Source organism: Mesoplodon densirostris, chromosome 7 (genome assembly GCF_025265405.1).
Source record: "Mesoplodon densirostris isolate mMesDen1 chromosome 7, mMesDen1 primary haplotype, whole genome shotgun sequence".
Taxonomy (NCBI): domain Eukaryota; kingdom Metazoa; phylum Chordata; class Mammalia; order Artiodactyla; family Ziphiidae; genus Mesoplodon; species Mesoplodon densirostris.
Window position 1 is genome coordinate 75,409,250 of NC_082667.1, and position 13,226 is coordinate 75,422,475.

The 13,226-nt window shown below is 36.1% G+C and overlaps 1 protein-coding gene across 1 annotated transcript in view; it reads left to right on the top strand.

The window, feature by feature from the left end:
* Positions 1-13,226, top strand: part of PRMT3 (protein arginine methyltransferase 3) — a 153,123-nt gene that overhangs the window by 82,192 nt on the left and 57,705 nt on the right. Inside the window, exon 11 of the mRNA XM_060105019.1 lies at positions 6,556-6,634. Coding sequence (XP_059961002.1) covers positions 6,556-6,634 — 79 coding nt within the window. The remainder of the gene's footprint in view (positions 1-6,555; positions 6,635-13,226) is intronic.

Below are 13,226 nucleotides of genomic sequence, written 5' to 3' on the forward strand. Positions count from 1 at the left end.
TACCTGAACACTTAGGCTAATGAGGTACCTTCAGTGTGCTGCTCCTCTTCTCCTACCAGTTGGATTGTATTGTTTACCAAGAGCTTTACTGTATTTGTTTGCCTACTTATTTACGAAAAATCAGTTAATAGTAACATAAACTATTGAACAATATTGTAAGAAAAAATGGTTGTAAAATAAAGCACTAAAACAATTGTGAAGGACTTAGGAGTGAGGGTGGGAATTATAGGATTGAAGGATTCTCCACTTGGCAAGTGGATATTGGTAATATTGGTAAACAAATTTACATTTGTATGTTTTTACTTAAAACATGGTGTTTTCAGTTAACTGACTACTAGTCCCAGTCACATTGGATAAAATTCTATCTATAGTAAATCTGATAGAATTGAGAGGAGTATTGAAAAAGAAGTCATCCAATATTTATTATGCTTCAGAAATGTACTTAATAATTTGAGATTAGATTTCATAGGTTTATTTATTTGTTGGAAGTAATCTTTAAATATTTTAAAATAAATCTTTATTTTTTATCTTTAAATAAATCCAGATTATTGACTGTTTGTCACTAGACTTGCGACACATAAACTTGTCATTTTATTGTTGCCTTCCCCTTGCCTCACTTTTTAAAATAGTTAATTCTACCTAAGCATGTGTCAGTAATTCAGTTATTTGAACTGAAAAAAAATAAGTCAAGAGAAGCACCTTATTCTGAAGGTATCACAAGTTTCTTTTATCATTAATTTATCTATTCCAAGAAGATACCATGAGCAGGCATTTTAAAATAAGCTTCCTATTTCAGTGAATAATGTTAATGGTTCTTCTAGTTCCAGATTTGATCCAGTGTGTTCCTTTTGTAGTTATTAATTTTTGAAGTGTAAATGCAAATTTTAATTTTAAAAAGTGAATGTCAGTTTGGGAAGAAAAGTGCCCCATGAGCATCATGGGAGAAGTATTGGGTATAATTCTCTTCCAGATGGCACCCCTACAGGTGAGGCAGCAGCCTGTGAAATTACAGTCTGAATTACACTGCAGGTGAGCAGGGCATTTGGAGCAAAGCCTTCTGATATCAGTAATAAATGACTTGGTTCAGAACCAAGGACAATTCCCAGGAAATTAAAGCCTATTCTGTCACGTAGGGAGCCTATAGTAAAATGAAGTTTAGCAAAGTGGAAAGTTGAGAGAAAGGACAATAACTGCAAGCCATCCATATATGAAACTTTTCATCTGCTAATGTTTTTAACTAGACATTTTCATTTATCTCACAAGTGTTAAGTTTTGTTTCTACATATAGTCTAGTATATTCATTGATTTTCTAAAGTAATATTTTCCACAGTGAATGGTGGCTAACAGCCACTTGCCAAATAAGCGTTCACTCTGAAATATTATTAATCAGATACCTATTGTAAATTCTAATCTGTTTAATATGCTCTATGGGAATTTTCTTATTTCAGAACACTTGAGTCCTTAGTTACAAATGTAGTATAATATAATACAAATACCAAGTCTTATTTTCAATCAGGTAAATCAATTTAAGAAGCAACATAGAATAGTTATTCAGAACTTGACCTCTGTAGTCAGATAGACCAAGGTTCCAAATTCTGACTTGTTCAACTGTTTCTGTGACTGTGAGCTGTTTTTTTTAAGTCTTAGGATTTTAGGTTATTTAACATTTCTAAGCCTTAATTTCCTCATTAGTTAAATGGAAATAACAATAACATGTGCTTTAGGGAAGAATTAAATAAGATATTCCATAAAAGAACACTTAATACTATGAACTTGGACAGTTTTCACCACTATTATTATTTGAGAATTTTAATTTTAGAAAGCAAAACAGCATTTTAAAATAACCAATTTTAACTGCTATGATAGAGTACAAAGCAGGGTAAAGAGATAGAGTTTGGTGGGGGAAAAAGAAGATATTTTATGTGGAGACATTAGGAAAATCCCTTTTGAGCAGGTAATAGTTGAGCAGATATCTGGATACTAAGTGGAATAAATGACCAGTAAAATTGTCAGTCTTCGTTGAGTATTAAATAATGTGGCTTGGGAATTCCCTGGGTCCAGTGGTTAGGACTAGGCACTTTCACTGCCAGGGCCCAGGTTCGATCCCTGGTAGGGGAACTAAGATCCCACAAGCCCCGCGACATGGCCAAAATCATAATCATAGTCATAATGTGGCATATTTAGTAGATAGACTAAATATGAATATGTATAATCTATTCTTGTTTTGAAGGAATGGTTTTCTACTGATTTGCTAGTTTATTCTTTAACATAAAGTTTAGAAACTGCTTTGACAGAGTAGAAGCCTTGTCATATACAAAAAATATCTTGCTACAGAAATAAAAAAGGTATTATCAGAAATAAAGTATTGTTTTTAATTATACAGCAGTGAAGAGAGAAAAAGGAGAAAAAAATGGAATGGGAAAAGACAAAAAAAGAAAGATGTGCTTTAGCCTTCTGCTTCAATCCATTTTAGCCCAATTCTACCCCATAGTAGCTGACCCCATATGATGACTTCTGCCAAATTAGAGTTATAAAAAATGGCCCTTTATAGGTTTTATGTGTTAACTCTGTGCCAGGCACTCTGCTAAATCCTTTACATGTATCAACAAAAACATTTGATTATTTGCTTTCAGAAACTCTCTGACCTCATAATGTTGGCTGACTCTAAAAAATGGGAAGTAAAGACATGGCATTTATGAAAGGATGTTTTTGCTGCCGGGATGATTATCTTTGTTTTGTTTGTTTGCACTCTTATCTCTTGTTGAGTTTAGTTAGCAGCATTGGGAATTGAATCTTAAGGCCAGTGTTTATGAGGGGATCTGAGAATTGTTCAGTATTATTTTCCAGCTACGTGACCTAAAATACCTCACTTAACCTTGCTAGTACTGATTTCTCTAATGTGAAAATTACATTGTTTAAATAGTTAGAACCTTAGAAACTCTCTAATATTGTTTGATCAGGATTCTCATCTTAGCTAAGGTGATCATTATGGGGTATGTGGAAGAGTGCTTATTGGTGTTTATTATTTTAAATGGAAGCAGACATATAGGAAAGTCTTAAGTATAAATACTAAAGTTCGGAAGATTAAGTAAAATTAGCTTTTTTAGCCCAGCGAAACAAATCTCTCTATCTTTGCAAGAAGAATCTTAAAGTTGGAATTGGCACTAATTTGGCCAACCTGATCAAATTATTTCAATTGGGTTTAAAATTTTGTTTCTTAATTTTATTTATTTATTTATTTATTTATTTGTATTTATTTATTTATATTTGTTTGTCTTTATATATTTACTTATTATTTACTTATTTATTTATTTTGCGGTATGAGGGCCTCTCACTGTTGTGGCTTCTCCTGTTGCGGAGCACAGGCTCTGAACGCGCAGGCTCAGCGGCCATGGCTCACAGGCCCAGCCGCTCCGCGGCATGTGGGATCTTCCCAGACTGGGGCACGAACCTGTGTCCCCTGCATCGGCAGGCGGACTCCCAACCACTGTGCCACCAGGGAAGTCCTGTTTCTTAATTTTAAAGAAATTTCAAGCATTTTAAAGAAAGGTTTCTTATTTTTATCTTTTTTTTATTTGTATGCACACAATGCGTATAGTCTTGGCTGGTCTGAAAAAAAAAAAGTGACTCCTTGGGGGGAATAATTTTAGTTCTGACTCGTGGATTTTAATATAGGACCATTCACTAAATATTATATAATTCTGGACAATCTGGTAAGCCTTCCTTCTCTATTGTATTAAATGTAATTTAAAAATTCTCACTAGCCTTTACAAATATATTTTTTTAAGTAGCTGTTAATTTTTTTTAGTTAAACTAATTACATTTACTGTTCCAAACCTTTTTACATGTATTAACATATTTAGTTCTCATAACAGCTCTATGGTGTAGAATACCATTGTTATTGTCACTTAATGTCACTGAGTCTCCATTTCTTCATTTGTAAACTTGCCCAACGTCACATAGAGAAAGAAGCTCCTCTAGGATTTAAATCCAAGAGTCCACCCTCTAAATTGGTTCTATTGGTATTGACCATAGTACCGATTTAAAATACGGTTATTTAATCTTAGATGAATGGCTAATTATAACTATCTTAAATGCAATAAACGAGCATGTTGCTAGAAGGAGCTGCTTTCAGTTACGGATTGAAAAAACTTTTTTGGTTTGATTGTAGTATGTGGAAGTAAGATGGAGTTTGAACTTACAGAGGGAAAATACTTAGATTTAACTAGCTACTTTGAAAGAATAATACTAGAAACAGTTTGACATGGTGCCAGATCAGTAACACACTATACTTTTTGCCCCCTTCCAAAAAAGATTGGACTATAATGAGTACTCAATTTGTATGAAAATGTGATTTTATTTTATTTTAATGTTTTAACATGCAACAATCTTGCAAATAAGGACCGTTTTTTCCCCAACCTATTAACATGTTTTACCAACTGATCTTTTCCTCTTAGGTAAATAGATGCATCCTCTTTAAATAATTTTTTTGGCAAAAATTATAATTCACTTTAATCAACTGATGAATGCTTATTTATAAGCATTTGTGTGCATAGATCTGCATGAATTATGTCAGATTGATAAAGATTTCTTCGTTGAATTCCAGAAGGCTCTTGTGCTTTGAATACACAGATGATATTAATGAGGAACTAACTTATAAGAGACGTTTTACTGAAGAGCTTTATCAAGGAAAGCAGTTTCCACCAAATCCTTAATTATCCTAATGTAAACACAGTAATAAAAGAGTTTTGTTGCTAAGTCTGTCTTTTGTAGGCAATTATTTTCTTATCCGTGGATTAGTGTGTTGTGGGGAGAAGGTAAATCCCAATGTAGAGTTGCTAGCAGCAATTTAATTAGGTTCCTTTATAAGTGATTCAAGCACTAGAGCTGTATTATCTGTAAATTTAAATTTGCTGTTAATCTCTTGGGAAGATTATCCATTCTGGGTTTGCAGGTTTTTCCTGTGCTAGAGAAACATTTAAAACATTTTTGTTCATTGTGTTGTGTATTGATCCTCTTAGTTATTTGTGCACAGAACAAATGAGTGAGAACAGTTTTGATTTAGAATGCTGACATGAGAGTGACATTCATATTGGTTAACCCTTAGCCATAATAGGGTGTATTATGTGCTAAGCACTGTGCTGAACACTTGACTTTCCCTGCTGCTCAGGGCTATTAGAGGATGGGCCCCAGAAGAAGACTGACAGAAACTGGCATTGATCTCTCACTCATGGTTACTTTATCATTTCTATAATAAAGTGTATAGCATACTATTAGAATGTACTGTGCTTGTGCACCGGTAGTGGCAGATTATCTTTTCATTTGTGCTGTGATTAGCCTTTCTTGGTGGAGGAGTCAAGTGTTCTCCAGAGTCTGGAGCACACTGGGGCTGAGTTTCATTAAATGTATTTCAAACAACATAGTTGTGCAAGGTGTTGATACATGTTAAATAGAAAAAAAGAGGTTTCTAGTTAAAAAGTGGGTAATACTTGTTTAGAATTTGTTCAACCATCCTCTTTACCATAACACATCTCAGAACTGTTAATGTGCTGATGTGCATTATGAATCTCTATATGAGGATGATATAGCATCTGGTCTTTCTCACCTCTCCCCTCCTTTTTTTTTTTTTTTTTTTTAAAGAAAAAAAACTCTTCAAAGAGAATGTTTTTGGGCAGGAAACATTTTGGGAAAAGGTGTTCCAGACCAGAGTTTCTCAGCCTTAGCTCTATAGACACTTGGGATCAGACATTTCTTTGTTTGGGGGCCGTCCTGTGTCAGTGAAGGACGTTTATCAGCATTGCCCCCCACCCAGTTGTGACAATCAAAACTGTCCCCCAAGGGCAAAATCTAGTTAAGAACTATTGCTCTAGATTAATATTGCAGTATTCCAGGAAATTATAGGGTACATTAGCAATTTCTATCTGAAAGTTTCCTTTTAATGCGGAAGAAATAATAGTCTAGAAAGTGGAAGCACAGGTAGAGAAGGTTCAGTATATTCTGCTGTAATAAACATTCTGGATCCACTTTGTACCCTGGCCTGATTTTCTTTTCTCTTTTTTTTTTATAACCTCTTTATTGGAGTATAATTGCTTTACAATGGTGTGTTAGTTTCTGCTGTATCACAAAGTGAATCAGCTATACATATACATATATACCCATATCCCCTCTCTCTTGCATCTCCCTCTCTCCCACCCTCCCTATCCCACTCCTCTAGGTGGTCACAAAGCACCGAGCTGATTTCCCTGTGCTATGTGGCTGCTTCCCACTAGCTATCTGTTTGACATTTGGTAGTGTATATATGTCCATGCCACTCTCTCACTTTGTCCCGGCTTCCCCTTCCCCCTCCCCATGTCCTCAAGTCCATTCCCTGGCCTGATTTTCTAATAATTATTATGTGGAGAATTTACTGCAAAAAATAATTTCAAACTTTGCAGAATATTATATGGTAGAGACAAAAAGTGTATTTTCCATTAAAACACTAGCCAGATATTTAAATTGAACTGCATATGATGATACTGCACTTTTCTAAAATCCATTTTTTCTTTTTTTATACAGGGCTATTTTCTTCTTTTTGAGTCCATGTTAGATTCTGTCCTTTATGCAAAGAACAAATACTTGGCAAAAGGAGGATCGGGTGAGTATAAAATTCTAGTTTTAGTCATCTAATTTTAGTCTGGCAGAACCAAATGAACCTTTGGATTTCAAATAAACTATGCATGACTGAGAAAGTTCCCAATAGAGATGAAAGACATTTCCATCAGAGGAAGATTTAAGACATTTGTTTAGTGTACCGTTGATAGTAGAACATTAATAAGATATGCAGGACTCTTAAGTTAATGGTATTCTTATGAACACTTTTAATAAAAATACTAAGGACTAGATTTGGAAGCTTTTTGATATTCAAGTAAAAATCTAACAGAGACTCTTTGATTTTTAATCTTTGTGACATTTAGGGTTTTTTTGTTTGTTTGTTTTTGTTTTTTCCCAAAAGAATGTTTCATACTAGGTTGGAGATCATTCACTTTGGTAGCAAATATTCCATGACTTCACTGAATTTATAAACCTGGCTTCTTTGTAATTTAACAAGAGCATTTAAGTAGTGAGTGGTTTCTACTAAGTTTTTAAACCACAGTATACCCAATCGTATTTTTAAATAGATCCCAATAAATTTGGAAGGCTTCCTTTTCATGGCCATGGTGAACTTTTAATCATATTAGCTCTGCGTACTCAAAGTGAGATTGTGTTTTTACAGGCTTTCTGCTATGAACAGTTGTATACAAATAAATGTTCTCAGGGATTATGTTTTGCTCATCTTTGGCTCTTCACTGAGCTCCACAGCTCCTGGAACATAGATAGAACATCATACATGTTTTTTTGCATTGAATCATTAAAACTGAATTGAATAGCATGTCTCCCTTCATTCACCTTTCCCTGTACCTTCGCTTTCTCAAAGCTTCAGAACCAGTAAATCATTTTCATGGTCAGAGTACAGTTGATAAAACTGTTTTATTAAAAGTGGGTGAGGGCCTCCCTGGTGGCGCAGTGGTTGAGAGTCCGCCTGCCGATGCAGGGGATACGGGTTCGTGCCCCGGTCTGGGAGGATCCCATATGCCGCGGAGCGGCTGGGCCCGTGAGCCATGGCCGCTGGGCCTGCGCATCCGGAGCCTGTGCTCCGCAACGGGAGAGGCCACGACAGTGAGAGGCCCGCTTATGGCAAAAAAAAAAAAAAAAAAAAAAGTGGGTGAAAAGGAGGATACATTTTGAACTGGTGACATAAAGCACTTGACCATACTTATGCCTCCTGCCCATCCATGTTCTATGAAATTACTTTGGCAGTAAAAATCAGTAAGGCCAAAACATAAAGCACAGAGAAAATTCTCCAGTACAGTTGAGTTCTTTTTATAATAGCATTTAAATAGATTGCCTTTGTTTTTCAAAATGCTCTCATTTTATCACTGAATTTCCTGCAACCAATTCAAGATATGCTTCTGATATCTGACGTGAACGTGGCTAGAATTTTTAGATATATTTTACCCTGCAACAATTGGCTGTATCTGTCAATAATTGCAGTGATTGTCTTTTAAAGACAGCTACACTTAATGACTAAAAACTAATATTATCTACCATTTGTTGATTGTCCAGTAGTTGCCAAATAATATACTGTACCTTTGTTTATCTTACTACATGTAATCCTCACATGTTGTAATCCTCACAACAGCCCTTTATGATTTTAGAAACATAGGTGTCCTGGATGGTACATATTAAGTGTCCAAGCCTTGAAATTTTTTTTCTTTTCTAAACTCAGATCTGCCAGACTCCAGTATTCTTGTTCTTTTCAGTATCCCTTGTTGTTTCTTTACTAAGGTGCATTTTATTGAATCTAATTCTTGCCTTGAAGTTGTTCTAGGGAAGATTCAGAAAACTGTTTCTATACCTCCCTGAGTGGTGTTCATTGATCTTACTGAAGGACTGACAGCAACTTAATACATTTAAATTGAATTCTTGATGAAATTCATTAAGAACTTACTGCCATGTGAATAATGAGGTTATAGCTGAAACAGTGGCAGAGCTATTTCCCATCATCAAAGGGATAAAGTGGAGGCTTTATTCTAGCTCTTTCCATATTTTTATATAACTGCTGTTAGCACTAAGATAATCTGGAGGTATATTGAAGAGAGGTCAGCATTTAACTTCATAAGCAGTGCTGTTGAATGTTACTTGTTAAAAGAATCAAGAAAAGTAGGAAAAGTCAGAAATGAGTAACATGAAGTGGTTTAGCCTATTTTGTGTATTTAAGTATGCCTTGGTGAATAAATATCATCTAGATACTCATTCTTTTATTGTAAACAAAGTTTTCTTTCATGTTTTTCTGAAGGAAAGATTTATTAAGCAATTAGCAGTGTCAAGATTTTAGAAAGAATGATTGAATTATGAGAGAGGGAGACTCTTGGAGACCATATAAGCATGAAGGGACCACAGTTTATTTTTACATGAATCCAGGTTCAGTTTATGTCTCACTTCATATTTAATGGCATGGAGTAAAGCCTTTATAAAAGACAGTCAGCCAATAACTTGAGTATTCATGCTCCTTATCACCAAGCAATTCCACAGTACTTTAGAGGTACTCATTTACTACTGTTAAAGCTCTGTGGGGATTCCCTGGCAGTCCAGTGGTTAGGACTCTGCGCTTTCACTGCTGTGAGCCCAGGTTTGATCCCTAGTCAGGGAACTAAGATCCCACAAACCATGTGGTGTGGCCAAATAAAAAAATTTTTTTTAAGTTTTGTAAAGTTAGTGAAAGTGGATTTACTATTTTCTTTTATTATTAGCTAAGACTTACTAATTGTATATCAGAAATTGTTGTGTTTTACATTCAGCCAACCAAGAGATCAGGAGCAAAACCAAGAAAATGTTAGGTTGAGATCAATGCATATTTTTACAAGGAGTTAAGATGAAAACCAATGTATATTTTAGGATGACAGCATAGAATGTAAATGCTTTATACCCTAAAAGTGTCAAATACCACATCTCACAAAGATTGTGAAGGGAATGCAGGAGGTAGGTGGGAAAGTGTGTATACTTAAATGGATTTATCTTTTTTTCTTTTTCTGGTACTTGGGCCTCTCACTGTTGTGGCCTCTCCCGTTGCGGAGCACAGGCTCCGGATGCGCAGACTCAGTGGCCATGGTTCATGGGCCTAGCCGCTCCGCGGCATGTGGGATCTTCCCGGACTGGGGCACGAACCCGCGTCCCCTGCATCGGCAGGCGGACTCTCAACCACTGCGCCACCAGGGAAGCCCAGATTTATCTTTAATAGGAATTTATGGGATATCATTTAAAGCTGACAACTCAAGTAATAGCATTAGAGCACGTTTAGCACTACAGAGGTAATATTAAAATGATACTGTTGATTAAAATTGAATGGTGAGGCTTGTGGTCATTGATCCTGTCTGTATCATGATTGTAGTGGTGATTGTGTAACTCTTTGTATTTATCAAATCACATAGAATTATACATCAAAAAGGACAGAGAGTGAGTTTTACTGCATGTAAATTTTACCTCAATAGAGATGACTTAAAAATATATATATGAGGGCTCCCCTGGTGGCGCAGTGGTTAAGAATCCGCCTGCCAACGCAGGGGACGCGGGTTCAAGCCCTGCTCTGGGAAGATCCCACATGCTGCGGAGCACCTGAGTCTGTGCACCACAACTACTGAGCCTGAGCTCTAGAGCCCATGAGCCACAACTATTGAGCCCACGAGCCACAACTTCTGAGCTCATGTGCCACAACTGCTGAAGCCCGCGCACCTGGAGCCCGTGCTCCACAACAGGAGAGGCCACCGCAATGAGAAGCCCATGCACTGCAACAAAGAGTAGCCCCCTCTCGCCACAACTAGAGAAAGCCCACCCACAGCAACGAAGACCCAACACAGCCATAAATGAATGAATGAATGAATGAATGAAGCAGCATCTTCCACCTCCTTCAGGTCAAATAAATTATGACATAATTTGATTTCTAGCTATTTTGAAAAATATATTAAAACTCTGTACTAACTCTCTACTTACTTCTGTAATTGTTGTTAGTATTATCAATACGTCTCTTTTTGTAATTAAAAAAATAATTGGGTGATTAAGAAGAGGAAAGGAAAGGGAAGAACAAGGAAATATACTAACTTTATCATTACTCGCAATAGGAGATTAGTAAATACTGTTAAAAATAGACAACTAAAGATATTCTATAAAGTTGTAATTATAAAGTTAGCTACTAGAACAAAAAGGCAAACTTTGTAAATAAAAGAATTAATACTTAGGAAAAAAGCAAAAAGACCATGTAGTTGAACTACTTAAAAAACAAAATAAAACAAAAACTACAGATACAGAATAATATAAAATGGTAGAGTTGTGAACAAGAAAAAGTTCTCATATCAATAATGTAAATGGACTAAATTCATTTATTAAGTGAAAAAGAATTTCAGATTGGATCACAAGAGAAAACCCAATTCTGTGTGCTATATAGTGACACACCTAAAACAAAATTATATAGAAAAGTTAAACTTGGGTTAAAAAAGATACTCAGGGGCTTCCCTGGTGGCGCAGTGGTTGAGAGTCCGCCTGCCGATGCAGGGGACACGGGTTTGTGCCCCGGTGTGGGAAGATCCCACATGCCGTGGAGCAGCTAGGCCCGTGAGCCATGGCCACTGAGCCTGCGCGTCTGGAGCCTGTGCTCCGCAACAGGAGAGGCCAAAACAGTGAGAGGCCCGCGTACCGCAAAAAAAAAAAAAGATACTCAGGCAAATAGAAAAAAAGTCATGATACTGATACCAAACAAAAGGGAATTTGGGCAAAATATTATATAATTATATGAATAGGGCTTAGCATTAAGGAGCAAAATCATGCCCATCTTCATAGCTACTGAAAAGGTTTTTTTATATAAAATGAATAATCTGAAAGTTTAAGAATGGAATATTTACCTAGTTTCCAAGAATCTCTGCACAAAATATCTACTAATTACAAAAGAGAAAAGAGTAAATTTCCATGTAGAAGCCTAGCAGACTCCACTTTAGTCAAGTAATCAGGGTTGACATCCTCCGGAATTGGACCAACTGAAATTGTAGGAGCACAAAGAAATAATTCGTTGCTTTGAAACTTCCTCAGAACTGATAACAGTTTTGTAAAGTCATAATTGTTGCATAGAAATGTAGGTGCCCATAAAAGGAGACATCTTCCATGGTACTGGAAAAGAATGTTGTTTTCATTGCCTTTCATTGCAAGGAAAATGAAAGGTTTCTTCCCCCCTCATATGGTCAGAACAAAACTCAACTTTCTTATGAGGTCCTTCACAGTGTACATCTTCTCTGATTTATAGTTGTCAGGATTATAAAGTTGAGCACTATGTTCAGTACAAAGCAAGTTACTAAGACAGCCGTTTCCTAAGTCATTGTTTCCTAATCTTGGCAGACCATCCCAGTCACTGGGACCTTTTGTTAAAAATATGGATCTTCAGACTCCACGTCAGATCCTTTTGAACCAAAATCTAGGGGAAGAGTCCTGTCGTAAGAATGTATTTAAGATGTACCCAGCAGTAGGTATTGCTGCCTCTGAAAAGTAGACACAGGTTTAGGTGTATATCATTAGTAGAGCCTAAGTCATGTGCTCATGCCTAACTTGCGAGGGAGGGAGGGAGGGAAAGCAAGTTTTTGTCATTTTCAGCTTTTATAGAGGGAAGTAGGCCCTGCTTCAACATAGGAAATCTCTCAAACAGTTCAGAGGGGGGCAGCAAAATAGAGTGGCAGATATGTACTATATACACTGACAGATCTGTCTCTCTCAGGTTTTGCATTAGAATTTGCATGGGAAACCTGATCTATGCTAATAAGAAATTGCCTCTGTTATAAAGTCCATGTTTACAAATATACTTTTCTTACTATTTCCCTCTCTGTAGAAAGCTGAGCTGTAGAGTTTACTGACTCCTCCCCCATTTCTGCTTGGTTGCTCTCCTTTTTAGGATCTCTTTTACCTTATCACTTCATTCCTTTACTCAGATGGAATGGGTAAGGCTGAATGTTTCCATTTTCCTCACTTTGCCCTGAAATTTTATTAATCTCTAAACTTTCTCAACCCTTTTTTCCTTCCTCTTTCTTCTCCAACAGGTACCCATTTACTGTGGGATAGTCGAGTTCCTCTTTCCTTTTTTTCCATTTGAAAAGCATAAAATGTGGCATCATGAATAAATGGAAAGCATAAAGATTTTGCAGTCAGACTTTGAGTTAAATCCCTGCTTTATCAGATGATTAGTTACCTAGTTAGCTGATGAAGACCAGTAATTTGGGCAGGTTACTTAATTTTTCTGAATTTCAGTTTCCTTATCTGAAAAATGAGGATTATAATCCAGCTTTATAGAATCAGTCAAAAGTCTGAATGAGATGCTTGACGTAAAATAGTTGCTCAATAAATGTTAATTCCCCTCCTGAGTTATAGCTGGTAAACATGAGATTAGTGTTAAGGTTATATACCTTATAAAAGTTTTGAAATGAATTTAGGCATCATGGTGTTATCGCCTGCTGTTTGTATAGTACATATCTCAGTGTAATCAGCCACTAACACTGTCTCATAGTGCTTAGAGGTTTCTTTAGTATTTCCATAATTTACTGTGTACTTCCTCATCGTCAAATCTATTTTTCCCATGTTTATTATTTTTGTTTTGTTCAGTGATATTGCAGTAGTGT